The sequence below is a fragment of the Populus nigra genome, chromosome 9, assembly GCF_951802175.1.
Source record: "Populus nigra chromosome 9, ddPopNigr1.1, whole genome shotgun sequence".
In the NCBI taxonomy this organism is placed as follows: Eukaryota; Viridiplantae; Streptophyta; class Magnoliopsida; order Malpighiales; family Salicaceae; genus Populus; species Populus nigra.
The window spans coordinates 9,738,531-9,757,286 of record NC_084860.1 but is presented as its reverse complement, the minus strand read 5'-3'; the positions used below and the strand labels follow the sequence as shown (position 1 = coordinate 9,757,286).

At 34.1% G+C, this 18,756-nt stretch overlaps 1 protein-coding gene across 3 annotated transcripts; it reads right to left on the bottom strand.

The window, feature by feature from the left end:
* Positions 1-3,488: 3,488 nt before the first annotated feature.
* LOC133703464 (probable WRKY transcription factor 20) lies at positions 3,489-10,487 on the bottom strand. 3 transcript variants are annotated; one of them, XM_062127996.1, is made up of 6 exons: positions 10,037-10,487; positions 8,553-8,711; positions 7,523-8,048; positions 7,293-7,428; positions 7,054-7,212; positions 3,489-4,111 (listed from the first exon to the last, which is right to left on the bottom strand). In XM_062127996.1, exons 1-6 carry the CDS (start codon positions 10,229-10,231, stop codon positions 3,613-3,615), a joined length of 1,674 nt encoding a protein of 557 aa, XP_061983980.1. In that variant the 5' UTR covers positions 10,232-10,487; the 3' UTR covers positions 3,489-3,612. The 3 variants fall into 3 exon arrangements, with proteins under 3 accessions (XP_061983980.1, XP_061983983.1, XP_061983981.1); XM_062127999.1 differs by having other exon boundaries at positions 8,553-9,310; positions 10,037-10,175; XM_062127997.1 differs by lacking the exon at positions 10,037-10,487 and adding an exon at positions 9,842-10,026 and having other exon boundaries at positions 8,553-9,310.
* Positions 10,488-18,756: the final 8,269 nt, after the last annotated feature.

Sequence of the window (18,756 nt, the reverse complement as noted above, 5' to 3'; positions counted from 1 at the left end):
CTAATTATGAAGAAGCTCTTGAAATGATAAGATGTTATCACTAATATTTCACCTCTCAACAAAAGCAGAATGAAACAGGCCAACCAAATCTGGAAGCATACTCTTTAACTCTATTAGCAATAATCTTTGCAATGCATTTGTAAATAGATTACAACAAGAAAGTCATAAAATCCTTAACCCTTGAAGGATTAGGAACCTTAGGATTTAAAGCTATAATAGTAGCATTCACCTGTTTGAGTAATTGGCCAGAATTGAAGAAAGACCAAACAACATTAATAGTGTCTCGACTAACAATACTTCAAGCTTTCTTAAAGAAACCCATATTGAACCTATATGGATCGGGATTCTTATTATCTTTAAAATAGAAGAGGACCTTCTGAATTTCATCATCACTAATATGAGTTTCAAGACTTATGGTTTAAGAAGAAGACAACCACCAAGAAAAAACCTCTCAAATAAAAGAATAATCAATACTAGAATTTGAACGAGACCCCCCAAAAGATTCTCAAAGTAGTTAACAATGGTGTCATTTACCTCCTTTGCATCAATAATAAAAGTGTCAATATCATTATGAATGGAAAGATTTTTTTTGCGATAGTGATGATACTTGACCAAGTTAAAGAAAAACTTTGAATTTTTGTCCTTTAAATTCAGCCATTGAACTCGATATTTTTTCCTAATACCAGAATTTGACCGAGACCCCCCAAAAGATTCTCAAACTAGTTAACAATGGTGTCATATACCCCTTTTCATCAGTAATAAAAGTGTCAATATCATTATGAATGGAAAGAATTTTTTTGTGACAGTGATGATACTTGACCAAGTTAAAAGAAAACTTTGAATTCTTATCCCTTAAATTCAGCCATTGAACCCGATATTTTTGCCTAATACACCTCTCATCGGCTTGAGCAAGTCTCATATACTCCTTTACCAATATAGACTCAGTTCTTTGAATATCCAAATCAAGAGGGTTTTGCTACACCAGATATTAAGCATCTTTTACGGCTTTCTTAGCCATCAAAACCCTCTTCAGTATCTTAGCAAAACACTTCTTCTTAAATTCTTTCAAAACAACCTTAACATACTTTAACTTTTTACACAAAATGAACATTAGAGTACTAGTGACTTCCTCCTCCTAGGCCTTGACAATAATCTATACAAACTGAGAATAATCAACCTAAAAATCAAAATACTAGAAAGGAACCTTCCTTTTAGGTATATACACAAGCTTAACTAACATCAAAAAATGATTCGAGATACCAAAAACATGCAAAAATAGCTTTAGAAACTGCAAAATCACACTTCCATTTCATATTAATAAGCACATTATTACATTGCTAATTAATCCAAGTAAACATAGAACCAAAAAATCTAAGGTCCTCTAAACCTAATTGAATAAGACAATTATTAAGGTCATTTTTCCATGGCAGCCAACATATAGCACCACCTCTCTTCTTATCTAGAGAATAAATAACATAAAAATCACCCATAAGAATCGATGAAGTGGACTCTCAACCATCACTATGACTCACAATATCAAACCATAAAGCCTCATGTTTAAACAAACTATTATCTCTATAAATGATAGAAGCGTTGAAGCAAGTATTGGTACCCAACATATTAACACAAACATAAATAAACTAATTCGAACTACCTAAAGCATCCACCTTCACTACATCAGCATCCCAACAAATTCAAATTCGAATGCAACATGAAAAATCATAATAATACAAGAAAGACCAATTTTGAAGAAGAAGAAATTTAGAAACACTATCTTTATTTCTTTCTCTAACTTGAGTTTCAACTAACCCAAAAAATCCACCTTTTCATGCTAGACAAGACGACGCAATTATAAATGCTTTATAGAATCATTCAAACCTCTAACATTACAACATTTGATAAACATAGAAAATGTAGAGAGGAAGACAAACAACAACACAAAAATTACCTCAATTTACCCCTGCAAGGAGCCTAATTTCCTTTTCTTCTTGGAAGAACCTACCAAAACCTTCTTCTTTTTCTCAAGAAAGTCTTTATCCTTATTTGCAAGTTGATTAACATTTCACTTGCTGACATAATTCAAATAAGATTAAAGAGGACTTACCAAAATTAAAAACATAAACTCTTGATCAGTACACTCCCTATCCATATCACCTTCCCTAACTTCAATATCAATCTCCTCCTTATGCCCATTGAACTCACTTATAGAAGAAAGAGGCTGGATAGATTTTCCATTAATGGTCTCCCAAGTAATAGTGTTGGATTCGACAATCCTTTGATCTAAAATAGTACATGTATCACCTTCTCTTACATTATATCTTCTCATAAACAATTAATAACAAAATGAGAAAAATAAATTCTCATCTTTAATGAGTACATTTCGACATTAGATAGGTATAAAGACTAAACATTAAGAGAGAAAAATATGATATTTTACATTATCATCAATAACATAGTTTAATACATGTTGAGATTGGCAAAATAATACAGTTTGGTGCTCTCCGTCGAAAGGAAAATAAGTCATCATTACATGTGGTTCACTCCGGTCACCATTAATGATCTTTCTTAATGTCGTTTCATCGAGATCTTTATAATGATACTGTTAGTTTCATAATTGGAGCTTCAACGTATCTCACTTGCCTTTGAATGGAGAGTGTGATCCATTTTTATCAAAATTAATGATCTTTCTTAGTGTCATTGAATTTATTTTATCAAGATCTTTCTTATAATACCAGTAATGTAATAATAAAGCTTCAATGTACTTTTAATATTTCTTTATTTTTTTCTCTCCCCCCTATTCTCATTTTAACTCATGTAAGTGTATTTAATAATTTCTTTGAAATACAGGATTTTCATTTAGCAATATCTTGAGATGTCACATTTTTTTTAATCACAGTGCTAAATTATTTTATTTCTTCAAAACTTTTGATAATTGTGTTATTTGACCAATTTTGTTTTCTAATGGTGTTCGTAAAAAAAAAAAATAGCCTGATACATTCCTTTAAAATATGCTTTCTAAGGATTGGCTTCTGAAATTAGCTCATGTAAATTGTAAGGCCATCTTTTATGTACTTTTATCCTCGCTCTATGAGCATTATCATAACACAACTCAATATAAAAAACCAGTATGATATTAGAGGAAAATCTATAAAAAAAGAAAAACAAACAAGAAAAGAAACTTATTTTAATTTCTACATCACTAATTAAAACCACTATTTAAATTACTATTTTCAGAAAATATTAGTCTTTGAGATTTGAGATTTACTTTTTAAAATACTTTTTATTTAGAAATATATCAAAATAATATTTTTATTTCATTTTAAAACAAATTAACATCACTTCAAAATCATAAAAAAAAATTAAAACAAAAAAAATTCAAAATTATTCATAAGCATTTACACTCACTCACTCTTAGTGGTCACCGAAGTTGATGAAATGGAAACAGGAGGGAGGAGAGTACACGTAAGGGAAGATCCCAACACCAGATATGAGCTCGAAGACCATCAGCAAGAATATATAGAGAGCAATACATAATTTTTAAATTCAGTTTCTAACCTTTCTGTTATTTACCAGCTATAAGGCAAGAGACAAATTTAAACAAATTAGACAAGCTTATGGACCCGTTAATAAACTTCCCACGTTCTGCGGATATGGATACGAAGAATGGTTTAAAGGTGGAATTTCAATGCTACGGCCTTCACTCGGAATTTGTCTAGATCCATACTGATTCATGCCACCATTTAAAACACCATAGTAAGCCGCAATTGGGCTCGCATGAACTATTCTGAAACTGGAACCACTACTTGCTTGGTTTTCGAATCTGACAAGTTCAGCATGCAAAGCTTGTTGCTGATCGCTGGACAAGTTTTCAGATGTAGAACTGATCCCAACCCCAAGATCAAGGCTAATTGTCTCATTTTTATCTGGTCTAGTCCTTGAGGTTCCATTCACAGCTGATGGTCCTGCTGTGTCATGACTGTTTGTCCTAGCTGTAGGTACATCATGGTTGTGTTTCCCCTCATATGTGGTTATAACTGCTTTTGGATCATGTGACGCCCTCTCCACATGCTTTCTAACTGGGCATCCAGCATTTGTGCATTTGTAGTAATTCCTGAAGGATCGGTAAAACATGACAAGAAAACATCATATATCTCATAAGAAATAACGAAATGGGGAAAGAGAGAAATTTTGTTTTAAGAATGAAAATTAACAAATTAGCTAGAAAACAAAGGTAAGTTAAAGCAAAGAATTTCAAATAAAATTCAAAAAATCAGCTATCACTGCATGTGTGTGTGTTCTGATCATCACTATTGTTCTGTTAATACTATGGTAGAAGTCCCTAGAGATTGTTCTTTATGGTTATTATAATTGCAATCTTCAGGCCTCCACTGCAAACTTCCAAGTTTCTCCAGAATATTGATTAACACAATATCAAGCATAGTGTTTCACATCCATAAGAATTCCTATTGATCTTTCAAGGACCCTCAGTGTTGACAGAGACTTGAAATCAGTATATCTGGTTCAAATTAGCTTACTTTCATCTTCATAAAAGGAATTCAAAAGCCTGTAGTACTTTTGGAACAAGGAAAAGGTCCCTCTAATGGCAACCTTGACAAGAGATTTTGATCAAAAGCAAGGGATTCTGGCAAGGAATAATAAGAAATGAAAAATCAGCATTAAATCCCTACACTGACAAAGTTTTCCAAGAATCGGGGTGGGTATTGCATGTTACAATTACTAACGATTAAATATTCCAGTCCAATCAGATTTTAAGAAATTAAGCATTTTCCCAGTAGGTTTTGGCTTCATAGCGTATATTTTCCCGCATCATCCTCACATACTTTCATTCTATGGAGAAGGGGGACTCATTTTTTCTTTAAGATATTGAGAGGGAAGGAGGACTTCTTAAAAAGTCTTCACAACCTTCTTCTGCATTTCGCTGAATGTCTGCAATTTCTAGGCACAGAGATTCACTTGCAAAAACATATTAAAAGATCTTCATTTTCCCAACCTTTTACTTAAGTTTAAAGAATGATCTGATCCAGGAGCTTTCTTTCAATTTATGTTATTTTATTTCTGATATTAGAGCTACTTAATTAATCTAGGGTAATGTGATCAGCATGTGACTTTTTAAAGTCTTTATTTAGAAGCTAGGTAGTTTATTTGGGGACTAAGACTAGGAATCATTTTCCTACAAGAATGTAGGGCTTAAACTAATATAAATAGGCTGCTAGGGTTATTTTATAGTTGCTCCTTGTTATTTTATCACTCTATTCAAATTCTATAGGTTTCTTATGAACCCTAAACTCAATTATCTTGTTCTAATTTCAATTACATCTTCATTCTAGTCATTATTCTGCTGTAATTTCTGTTTTCTAATGTTTTCCCCTTCCCACACTAAGTCAAATGGCAGAGTGAAAAGATCCTCGCAATTGTGTTGGGTTCAATCCTTATAACCATGTCGGGATGTGTTGGTGGTTGTAAATGGAGAAATCAAGATTGGCAAACAATTTTGGTTGAGAAAAGTGGGTTTAATTGAACATTTGATGTGCACTATTGATGTTTTGAAGCAACAGGAACTAGTGGAAGCTCAAGTGGAGATTCCAGAAGGCGATCACACTCCTTAGACATACCAGAAGGTAATCATAAGGATGAAGACTATGACGCTGGAGCCATAAATCTTTGGTGCAAGGTGGGGGTTGGAAGGGTGGAAAAACTCTGCATGAAAAAAGTTGAAGGGCAGCAAGTACAAATGGATGAAACGTTCATTGGAAAGGAGTATATGTGGATTGGGATTCTCCACCAATCCATGATGTTTATTACAACAATGATTATGAGAATAATTATGGCAGCAACAAAAACATTAATGATAGAGATGATGTTAAAAAGGATGCCCTCATTGAAAAGCTAGTAGTTGAGTGCAAAGAGAATAGGAGAGTTGTACAAAAACAGTAATGATAGTTGGTTGCTCAACAAAAGAAATTTATCTAGTGAGGCCATGCAGATCCTTTCGATTACATGCATGATATTATCCCAAAGGCAAAAGAATTGTGCAAAGGTTATCTGTACAAAAACATATGTTGAAGCAAGTTTTAAGGTTTGCAATTCATTACTCTAGAAATCAATGTGAGAAATATAACTTGCATCTAGATGTTTGTTCTGCAAGCATTATCATGGAGGAACTAATTCTAATATCTATTCGTGTTACACAGTTGAAGCAAAGAAAGAAAAGGGGGATAGAGACTCTTAATTGGACATCCTTAAGATTGCAGCAAGAATCGTTTTAACTCAAGAACAGGTTTCTTCCAACCCAAGGACAGTAATGCAAGAGCTTTCTATACAATTTATTTTATTTTATTTATGATACTAGGGTTAATTATATAGGATCATATGATTAATGAGTTTTTGAAGAATTTCCTTAAAAGTTTAGTTTTACTGATGGAATAAGATTACGAACCCTTCTTCCATAGGGATCTAGGGCTTAGACTAATATAAATAGGTTGCTAAGGTTATTTTATGGTCGTTCTTTGTTACTTCTATCAATCTTTTATATTTTATCAATTCATTCAGATTATAGATGTTTCTTCTGAACCCTAACCTCAGCTATCTTGTTCCAACTTCAAATTTATAAAAAATTTATCATGCTACAATAGCGATGCTAAAGAAACAATCCAAGTAGGAATTATCTCCTATTGTTGAAATATAATCCAACCCATTGTCCCACGACAATGTGCATATTGTAAGACGGTTTCACACTAAAGCTCATATTTATGAGAGTAGTTAAATTATGAATCACAATGATTTCATGTCAAACCCATAGTCAGAAAAACAGGGCATTAATCAATTCAAGAGATGATATCTGCCCATTCCATCACTTTATCCATTATCCACATCATGAGAAGGCAAATATGACTGCTACAAAGGTACTAATGCACAGGACATTCCCCAGAAATTCAATAAATTACTGAAGAAAAGAGTTACAACATGATAGAATGGACCTTAACAGTGAAAAAGCAGAAACTATTTAACTCATCATCAACACAGAAAACATACCTTGGATTAGGATTTCCTCTCACCACTTTCTGGCCATATTTGCGCCACCTATACCCATCATCCAGTATATCAACCTCACTCTGAGTTTGCACGACAACACGTGGTTCTCGGATAGGTTTGATCACTGGAGTAACATCAAAACCTTCAGCATCCAACCTCCTGCTCAAATGGTGTTTTATGAGACCATATTATGGTTAATATTTGTATTTTATGAGTAAAATGGTGTTATGAACTGATACCTTCTTTTCGAGAAGGGATCTTTGTCATCCTCAGCACCCTCTCCAGTATCATCATTTGTTGTGCCAGGAGACAGTTCAGGGGCACCATGTGGTTCGATAGCATGAGACACCTGTCCAAATGCACCAGGTGACTTGTCTGCAATGTAAGTGAATGAAAGGAGTGAAGGAACATTGGTTAGTACATATGGAAAGTAGATAGCAAACTGAATTCCCTAAGTTTCCTTCCATACCATCTTGACTAGGTAGAGAAGAAAACTTGTCAAATTTTTCTTCCTGCATGAACAAGCCAGAGGCATATCGCCGGCTTGGTTGAGGTTTAGGATGATCGTGTGTACCCTTGTAAATAATCTCTGTTATTTGTCCATCATGAGAGCACTCAAATAACTTTTTCACTTCACAGTTAGGATGTGTGCATTTGTAATAGCTGCGTGGGAACTCACTTCCTTTAACGTGTTTCTGTCCATATTTTCTCCACTTATATCCATCATCAGATGACACGGTAGGTGCACTTCCTGACTGTGATGCACGAAGCCCACTGCTAGAGAGCCCCATTTGGTTTAGTTCATCTGAATCAACTTCAGCAGGAACACTAGAACCTGAAGTAACCATGTGAAGTGGTGTTGATAGAGTCAACTCATTTGTACAGACTGCCATCTCACCTTTTACTGAGGGTGATGATGGAAATGATTGAGACTGGCATTGGCTTTGGACTTCAACACATTGTGCACTTCTCTGATGATTCATATCTGCAGAAACCTTGAAATAAATGAAACATGTTAGGCAAACAATGCCCCTAAACCAGCAAGGCTACTTGTAGATATCAGGAATTGAAATGAGTTTATACACATTTAGTAATTCCAGAGAAGGGAAAACAGGAAGGTTGAGTAAAAAAACATGCCTCATCATCTAAGTCTTCATTTTATCCTTCTGCAACTATTGTTCAGAATGAGAATGAATAAAACCAATGGCTCATTGGCAGTGAATATTTCAGTTTTGTTGTGAAACCACAAACTAGTTAATATAGGTCAGGTTTTAGGTTTAGAAGCTCTTGTAAAATTAAACTCGTTAAAAAGTAGAAGACACGGAGTGATGTGAGGAATTATTGGAGCTGTTATTTAAACATGAATGTTGGGATAGAAGCACCATATAATTTATTGGAGTAATTATCAAGCAATTTAAGTCCAAAAAAAATTACATAACACTAAGTACCTAAAGTCGCCACGCATTTTATGAGAGACTGAAATTTCATTGGGATCTTACCATGTCTGACCTAGCATGTGGTCTAAACTCAAAGCAGTTGGATTTTCTTTCTCCAAAGGTGGTGGAGGAAACAGTAGTAGCTGAATATGAAGTGGAGCTAAGAGAACCAAGCACAGTTTGAGGATTAGTAAATGTGCCAGTCGTGGGGGAAGGCTCTGCCTGTGAAGTCAAGAAGATAGGAATCAGCCTAAAGATATTTCTAAGGCAAAGTACAAGCAGATTAAGTAAACAAGACTTGAAAGAATACAAAATCAAGATAAAGGCAAGTTTCATAATCCCTGAATGTCCTCAGGCCCTCATCAATGGCGCAACTATTATGCCACTGTCTGGAGTCTGGCACCAAATCTGTGAAGCTCTTAGATCTTTCTTATCAGCATCAATACATAGAAAGATCAGTGCATCTAAACAAGTGATGTGAGCTAACCGATCATTGCCAGGTTACAAAAGCGTAAGGAAATTCAGAAAATATAAAAAGAGGGAATAAATATATATTGAACCCAGTAAGAGAGACATCAATTTTCAAATATTTCCATTTGGCCCAGTACTTCAAATGTAGAAAACTACATACCCAACTGAACAAAGCCGCAAACCCAATTTCTCATGCTTGAACTCAACATATGCTGTCTATCACATTTAAGCTTCAGCTCTATATGGTTATGGACTCATGATGGGCAACCAAGTTTGTTCTCTCTATGGATAATCAAGTTATTCTCACTTGTTTGATTCACATATACCTTCAAGCTTCTTTGCAGTCATATCTGTAAACCCAACAAGACCAATAGAACATAGACAAGAAGAAGCATGGCAAAGACTCATTATGTGAGAACACAACACAGGCATCTAAAAGAACAAAAAAAGAATTTTTTTTTTTTTCTACAAGAAAAGAGAACATAAAAAGGGGAAGCTTAGGCTAATAGTAATTAAAAATAAAAATAAAAAGTAATATTCTCCAGACAAATTCCACACGAGACATGGTACCAAATTCATAAAGCATCAGAATCTATAACTTCAGGCTACGACATAAGCACTCCCGAATCACATAAATTAAATTAACACGAAACGAGACAAATATAGTAACTAGCATTTCGTTTTTTTTCTTTTTTTGAAAATAAAAAATGAAAGTAAGAGCATCTTGTTTTTTAAAGACAATTCTCCACTTCTTGAACTCAACGACACGAAGCTGTAAAGAGCACCGTTCTTTTGAGAGCTGGTGAGATGAAATAGTAGAAAACACTGTTTTATCATTATTATCATATATTTAACAGCAACAAAACTACTTCGATTATTACCTTGGTGAATGCGACAAAACAAAGATTTTTATTTTAATAATGGTCTGTTTGGTCACTTCAATTATCTAGTCCTCCAGTTCAGTTGGCTCTCTACTCATCTCCCCTCCCAACCAGCCACATCCTTAAACAACTCCAACCAAACAGAAAAAACCATCAACTCCGATCCAAAAAAGTATATATACTAAAACCACTAACCTTAACATTCGAGAGAAGAACTGGAGACTCAAGAAACGAGGTTGGGCTGAGTCCAGGAGAGATCATGGTGCAAGCCGACCTCGAGATCGGAAGCTTGGCAGGCGACATCAGCTTGTACCTAGCGCCGCCACCGGTATCCGGCCTCGTCGGATGGCCGCCGCCGGGAACCTCAGAGCGAGAGTTAATGTTGTCCATGGGGAGGGAGGGTTGTAAAAAGGAAAGGGGGGAGGGGTGGTTCGGTAATTTAAAGAGAGCGTTTGTGTGTTTTCTGGTCAGGAGAGAAATATGCAGCTGTGAGTCACGGTGACAACTGACAAGTGTGAATGAAGTGTGTTTGCGAAGGAAGAAAGGTTTTGAGGATTGAGAGCGAGAGCGAGACCGAGTAGTTGACTTGTTTAATACATTGGATCTGGAAGGAAGGAACTATAGGTTTCGTGTTTCCAAATTTCTTACCGTTGGTTATCCTCCATCTCTTTAATTAACACTTTCATTAGTCACATGATTGATTGATTACGAGGGTCCTCTGCTCTTAACTATAATATATATTTGATCTTCCAAATATCTCAATTCAAATCTTCGTATCATCATTACTTCAATTCGTTCCTCTATAAAATGAGTAATTTATTTATTTATTTATTTATTGGCATGAGCTTCCAATATTCATTTAGATTTCCTTTTATATTTATTTATTTAAGATATTGATAAAACGAATCTTTGTTCTATTTAATTCTAATGTTAGACATAAAAACCTCAAAAAACATAATTGATACTATGTTTCATCGCACAATTAATTTTATACAAAATCAATAGGTTAAGTGAATTGATTAAAAATCTTCTTATTTTATATAAAATCAAATACATATAACAAGAATATGTCCAAAAACTTATCTAATTATTTTTTGGTGATTTTAGTTTTTCTATTTAATGTACACATTTTTTTAATTTCACTTATTAAAATAAAAAAATATGATTATTTTGTTTTTCTTTATTTTTAAGTTTTTTATTATAATTATAAATTTATTTTTTTATTATTTTCTATTGTATTTATAAAATGACAGGGTATTTAGTCAATTTTGTTGACTAATAGCTATCAATCATGTTATAAATGGAGGGACCACATTTAAGTAAAAAGCCTCGTGAAAACAAATCATAAATAAAAATGATTATTTTATCATAAACTTTTTTACATTCTCAATAATTTTTCAAAAAATAGTCAAAACTTTTTAAAAAACAAAATATTTCAAGCATATTTTTCATATCAAACTTTGAAAAGTTTTTTATTTAAGCTTATCTTGATAAAAGTTTCAGATTTATTAACGGATGCCTTTTTGTTTTTTTTTTACCATCGAGAGATTAACGGATGCTTTTTTGTTGCGATGTCGTGATCGCACAAATTAATTACCCTAACTTAAAACACAACACATAAGATAGTATAGAGCAAGCAAGGGGTCGATCCCACAAAGAAGGTCTAGTTTAAATTTTTATGCTATATGATATGCAATTTGGGGGGGGTTTGGAAGTTTTCTAGGCTCAAGCAAAAGAAAATATAAAACTATCAAGTGAAAGTAAATAAAATCAGAAAATTATCAAGACAGCAAACCTTGGTTTCAAGTAAACATCCACCTACGGAAATCAGAACTGATCATGGAAACGAAACATCAATTTATACTCTGAATATTTATCTTTTCTTATGTTGATTAGTTAACAAATCCGCTGTATAACTAATCCTAACCATCAAATAACCATAGTGTCCGCACTAGTAATTTAATTCAATGGCAGCCTTAAGAACTAGATAAGTTAATTAATCAAGAAAACATAACTGTTTGCAGTCCATGTTTGATTTGTTTGAATGTTTTCCCTAAGATTAATAACGTAAATCCTTCATAATTATTAAACTTAGTTGCTTCACAAGTTCAAATATCACAACTCCGGTTTTGATAGCAAACTTAGCAATAAATTGTTCACAATAATAACTTAGAGTCTGCTCCAGCAATTAAAATAAAACAATCCTAAGAAATAAACATAGGAGAACAAACATATTCATTCATCATATAAACTGAAAAGAAGAGGTAAAATAAATCTCACAATTCTTGAAATCCGAAGGTTTTCGTATCCTTGCAACCAAGAAAAAGAGTTTAGCCTTGCATGTTTGTTGAACAACTAATCAAAAAGAAGGAGGAATGCATGATTTCAGGTTTCTTAGAGGAAGGGGGCGTTTTTCTCTCTTGGTTGCCTCTCCTCCCTTCTCTCCTCTCATTCTTTTTATATCCTAGAAAACTCTAGTCTTTATTTTACAAAATAGTCCTCTCTTAAGTCGACAGTTTACATTTAAGTACTTCAATAACTATTTTCTTAAAAACTAGAAACAGCCTTGCATGAAATCTTCAAGATTTGATTTAGAGGGGCTAAATTGCTAAAATAAAAACTTGGATGTCGGTTTAGATGCTTCGAAACGTAATTTGGACTCGTTTCTTCATGAAACCTGTTTGATGGCAGAATTCAATTGTCATCTTTGAAAAATCATATCTCCCTCGTATGAAATCATTTTTTGCTGAAATTTGGAGAGTGTATAGGTCTTTGAGTCAGGAATCCAAAAAAATTGAGTTTGCATCAATTGGACTTTTATAGCTTATGATATTCAAGTTGGAATAGTTGAAGGTCAACACTAGTAGATTGCGAGATTTGACTTTGAAGGCTACGATTTCCATGCTCTTTCTTATTTTATTTTCTTGCCTTAGATTTCCAGAAAGGTATGGATGTTAGCTTTTTAATGCCACTAGAATCACTTCATTTAGACCTCTAGAACTCACGCTCTGCACAAAACATCTAAGGTTAAATCTGTCAATTACCTCCAATTTACTCATTTTTGCATCTTTTATCCAAAAGTGCCTTCAAAACATAAAATAAAGAATATCAAGGCATTATATATATATATATATATATATATATATATAAAAGGCAAAATACTAGGTAAATATGGGTGAAACTATCAAATAATATGATTACATTAAATACCCTACACTTAGCTCTTACTCGTCCTCGTCCTCGAGAAAGGATAGGTAAAATCAACTTGAAATTAAATTAAATCAAATCACTATCTCCTAATCTCCCATCAATATTCAAGAATATATGCATTATAAACAAGAATACAATCAAGAAGGATAAATAGTATAAATTTTTATGAATTTATTTACATACAAACTTCAAAACTCAATTACTCGTCGGGATTTAAATGAAATCCATACTAAAGTGATAGGTCCTCTTATTGATAAACACTCCAACACTCATGTGTTTAGGGCTTATGTATTTAAATCTCTCAATTCAATCAATGAATATGTTCTACCATAAATTTACTCTTCAATCTCATCTCCATTACTAAAATGTTACAAGCAATGCATGAATCAAAAAGTTTTACTTTTTTGTTGTAAAAGAAAGGAAAAGAAAAGGCTAAAACCAAAGGAAGTAAAGCATTCTAAAAAGATGATTTTTGAAAGAAGATATCCCATCAAAGTAGTCAAATTTTCCATCTTTAAGCACCAATACTTAACTTCATTTGATTTCAAGCTCCATGAACATAAAATCTTAAGAACACAAAGGAACACTCTTTTTTTCCTCACTTTTGGCAACTTTGCCAATCTTTTCATCAAGCATCATTTTTTTTCCTTTTCACATAATTTCCAACCATAATCCATGAGATATTAACAAGTATATGCTCTACTAATCCGTGGCCAGGGAAAAAGAAAAACATATAAAAAGTTAAGGCTTACACATGAGTAAAACAAAGAAAAGATAAACAAGCTCAAAAGGGGCTCACTAAGGATAATATGCTTTAGGTTGGCTTTTTGGCTTAAGTGGTTAAAATTTCTAATGCCTTTATCATCTTCATGAACACATGTAATATGAATGTAATCTCAACAAGAAATGAAGCAAATTCTAGAGATACATATCATTAAAAGAATGTATAATCAAATAATATAATGTTGAAGGCTCAAAAGCTTGTATTGGTATAACACTATAAAGTCAACATGACATATTTTCAAAGTCAATCCCTAAACCAATTAAACGTTAAAACTTGCATGCACACTTATTCATTTGATTTATATCTTCATCTATCTCATTTAATTCTCATACATATTACTCATATTCTTATAAACCAATGGGAGTTCAAAAAGATCAAACATAGATTTTAAAAAAAATAACAAAGAAAACCAAAATTCTATTAATACCCCCACACTTTATACACAACATTGTCCTAAAAAAGAAAAGGTATATAAGAGAATGACATAAAAAATAAAAGATAAGGGAAAAAGAAAGGAAATCTGATTTTTGTTTTTCCTTTTGTGCTGAGTTGCCTCCCAGTAAGTGCTTTTGTTTTATGTCATTGGCTTGACATATGGCATGCTCATTCTTCATAGATTGATTCAGCTAACTCTATAGAAATGATGAGTTATGTCGTCTAACCTTCATATAAAGGTTTCAAGTGATGCCTATTGACTTTGAACACTTTGTTTGTTTCTAAATTTGTAATTTCAACTACACCATAAGGAAAAACATTAGAAACAACAAAGGGTCCAATCCAACAAGGGTGCAACTTTCCAGGACAGTTTCAAACGCGAATGATAAAGAAGGACTTTGTCTCCAACATTAAACTCTTTTCTTGTAATCATTTGGTCATGAAGACTCTTGGTCTTTTCTTTGTAAATCCTTGCATTCTCATAAGCATAATTTCGTATCTCTTCCAATATGATTCCAGTCTTTTTGGGCACTAAAAGGATAGGCACCACCCATTTATAAAGCTTGCAAAGCCAATGCTGATTCCTGCATGTTTTGAGGAACACATATGTGCCTCTCCATCTCTTCAATCTTGGTAAAATCATAGCCATAACTTAAAGCCACGCTTAATTCATTCTCACAATCAAAATCAAAAACTTGTTGCACACACTTATCAACTTGGTCATAGCATGTGATAGAATAAACATTGTTGTAATGATATTTCATTGCATCATGAAATTAAATTCAATTTTTTCATCTCCTATCTCCATAGACAAAATATCCGTACCACAATCAATCTTTGAATTGACAGTTTTCAAGAATGGTTTCCCAAACAATATAGGAGTGTCGTTTGATGAATCACAAGAGTCATATTCCAAGTCAAGAATATAAAAGTCGCATGGAATAACCAAACTATCAATCTTGACTAGGACATCTTCTATCACACCAAGTGGAAAAACAAAACTACGATCTGCAAGTTGTATTACAATACTAATTTTATTCAAAGTCTCCAGACTAAAATAATCATAAACATGTTTAGGCATGACATTAATGGATGCACCTAAATCGCATAAGACCCTTTTAAAACTAGCATTACTAAAAACATATGGGATAATAAATGCATCTGGGTATTTTTGCTTCAAAGGCATATTCTTTTGAACAACAGCAGATACAACTTCACCCATACTTATCGTTTCGTAGCCTTTCAGTTTGAAAGCTCTCTTGGTGGTACACAACTCCTTCAAGAATTTGGCATACTTGGGAATTTGCTTGATAGCATCAAGCAAAGGAATGTTGAGTTCCACTTTCTTAAAGACCTCTAAAATCTCTTTTTCTTTGAAAAAAAACAAATTTCTGGCATCTAGTTCTTTTAGGGAAAAATATCTTGTTTAAGGAGTCGCCACCTAGTATTATGGTCACTAGGAACCCTAACTGGTCAACAGAGATTCTATGATACGGGACTGGTTACGTAAAAGGAAAGATATTATCACCCCTTAAACGTTCTGCTTGAGGCAGACTGCATTGCTAATTTTGTCTTAAATTGTTAAACATTTATTCGCTTATGCTATGATGATTTGTTTATAATGTTCCTGACTCTGGCGCCAGTGAATATTCGATCTCGAATAATTCCAACTTTGGCGTTGGTAAAAATTCCACCATGAATAATTCCAACTATGGCATTGGTAAAAATTCCACCACGAATAATTCCAACTCTAGCATTGGTAAAAATTCATAGCTATGAAAAAATCAATATATTTTCTTTTTTATTCATGATCCTGATATCATTGAATAAGTTGATAAAAATACATTTTTTCTAAGACATGCAAATTTTTTTATTTCTACACTTTCTATTTTTTTTTATTTTTTTGGGGCTGGGCCCAGCTCAACCCACATAGGCTGGGCTAGACCCAGCCGGCCCAGCCCGGTCAATGGCCCAAGCCAGTGACCCGGTTGGGCCACAGCACGCATGAACCTGTTCACGTGTTCGTGGCGCTGTGCGAAGGCAATTAAATTGCCTTCGCGTAGTGTTCTTGCAAATTTAAAGAATGCAAAAATGAAGAAACGAGCGTACCTGCTCCTGGAGACCGAAGATGCTTGCATCGCTGATGGATTCTCTTCCGTTGCTTCCCTTTATCTTCCTTCTGCGCTCACTTGCATGCATGTTCCTTTTGTTTTCTCAACAGCTTTTGAAGCCGAGAAGGTGATGAAGAGGCCGACCTACTTTGAATTGGTTTTGATTCTGGGTCTTTCTCTGTTTGCAGAGACGGAAGCAATGGCAAAGCCAATCCTCCTCTCTGTGTTGCTCTTTTACTTTTCCTTCTCTTTTCTATGTTTTTTTTTCTGTTTTATCCTCTGGTTTTTCTGCCCGTTCGTGGCCTCCTCTATTTTTGCTCGTCTTCTCTGTATTATCTCTGTTCTTACGTCTTGTGGTGTTCCCAGTGTTACTTCATCTCCTCCGGTTTGTTCCCTTTTCTAGTTCTTTGTCCGATCTTCTCTGTTCAAGACAGAGACAATGGTAGTAAAAGTACGAGGTGCTGCTGGTTGATGGACCAAGATTTTCCCTGGTTTGGTTTCTCTCCGTCTCCCCCGTGGTTCTGTGATTCCTCCTCCTTTTATAAGGCCAGAACCGGTGGTAACGGCCGCCTCTTAAATGCCCTGTAACAGGTCGCCTTCAATAAGTAAGCGTTGCTGCCAACGGATGAAATGTCGCTGCCTTTAATGGCAGAGTCATTGCAGAGGAAGAAGACAGTGAACAGTCGCTGCAAAACGACCCCGTTTTCTAGTTCTAAAGGCTGCTTTCAATTTGGTCCTTGGAATTCTTATAATTTTGCAATCAAGCTCCTGGTTAAAACGTAATTGGATCCTTGCATTTCCGCGCCATTTTCAAGCTGGTCCTTGGATTTTAACGTTTGCAATTTGGACCCCAATTAAACCCCAAACTTTGATATTTCTTCAATTAAGTCCTTGATTACATTAATTAAATTAATTCCAAGCTTAATTAAGTCTCAAAACTTATCAATTCTTCAATTAAAACCTTGATTGGATTAATTAAATTAATTCCAAGCTAAATTAAGTCTCAAAACTTATCAATTCTCCAATTAAAACCTTGATTGGATTAATTAAATTAATTTCAAGCTTAATTAAACCCCAAAACTTCCAATCATATTGCCCTTAACCCAAATTTTAATTCATTCTTCATTTATTTCATTTTACTTGTTTTTCATCATTATTATTTTTTTACCATCATTTTTTATCCTTTTTAGTAAATAAAATAATAATAATAATTAAAATAAAAATGGTCAAAATTTGGGTTATGACAAACAACAGTAGATACAACTTCACCCATACTTACCGTTTCGTAGCCTTTTAGCTTGAAAGCTCTCTTAGTGGTACATAACTCCTTCAAGAATTTGACATACTTGGGAATTTGCTTGATAGCATCAAACAAAGGAATGTTGAGTTCCATTTTCTTAAAGACCTCTAAAATCTCTTTTTCTTTGTCCTTTTTCTTTAACCTAGAAGAACTCACAAGAAAGGGTGGAATTGTTTTAAAACTGGAATTCATTGAGTGAGGAGTTACCTTTGGAGTGTTGGTCATTGTTTTAGTTTGTGAAGGAGGAGCGTGTTTCTTCTTTGTACTCAATTCCGTTTCTATCTCTTCTTCTTCCTGCATCTCAATTTGTTTTGACCTTTTCCTTTCAAATTCTTTCCCACTTCACAACATGATCGCACTAACATTCTCTTTTAGATTCAATGCTTGGGAGGACAATTTTCCATTCATTTGTGCTTCTAATTTCCCCACACTTGAAGCTACTTGCCCCATTTGCTTCTCCAAGTTGTGAATACTTAACCTTGTTTCATGTTGAAAAGACATGACATTTTGTTGCAAGGTCACAGTGTTAGAAGCCAAAGTTTTCATCATCTCACAAAGATCATCACTGAATGACGACCCCATAAAAAAAGGAGGAATGTTTGATTTCATGTTTCTTAGAGGAAGGGGGTGTTTTTCTCTCTTAGCTGGCTCTCCTCCCTTCTCTTCTCTTATTCTTTTTATATCTTAGGAAACCCTAGTCTCTGTCACACCTAGACATCGTGGCGACTGATTAAAAATTAATCACAAGTGGAAAAAGAACAGATATCTGACATCTTGTTCTTTTAGGGGAAAAGGTCTTGTTTAAGGAGTCGCCACCTAGTATTATGGTCACTAGGAACCCTAACTGGTCAACAGAGATTCTATGGTCCGGGACTGGTTACGTGAAAGGTAAGATGCTATCACCCCTTAAGCGTCCTACCTGAGGTAGGCTGTATTGCTTATTTTTGTCTTAAATTGCTAAAGGTTTGTTCGTGTATGCTAAGATGGTTTGCATTGCTTTTGCTTGTAATATTCCTGACTCTAACGTCAGTGAATATTCAACTACGGATTACTTCCAACTCTGGCATTGGTAAAT

Coding starts and splice junctions, on each gene's coding strand:
- LOC133703464 (XM_062127996.1), bottom strand. CDS start 10,231: ATGGACAACATTAACTCTCGCTCTGAGGTTCCCGGCGGCGGCCATCCG. Junction 8,712..10,036: donor TTCTTCTCTCGAATGTTAAG/GTTAGTGGTTTT, acceptor TTGACTTCACAG/GCAGAGCCTTCCCCCACGAC. Junction 7,213..7,292: donor GATCCCTTCTCGAAAAGAAG/GTATCAGTTCAT, acceptor CCATTTGAGCAG/GAGGTTGGATGCTGAAGGTT.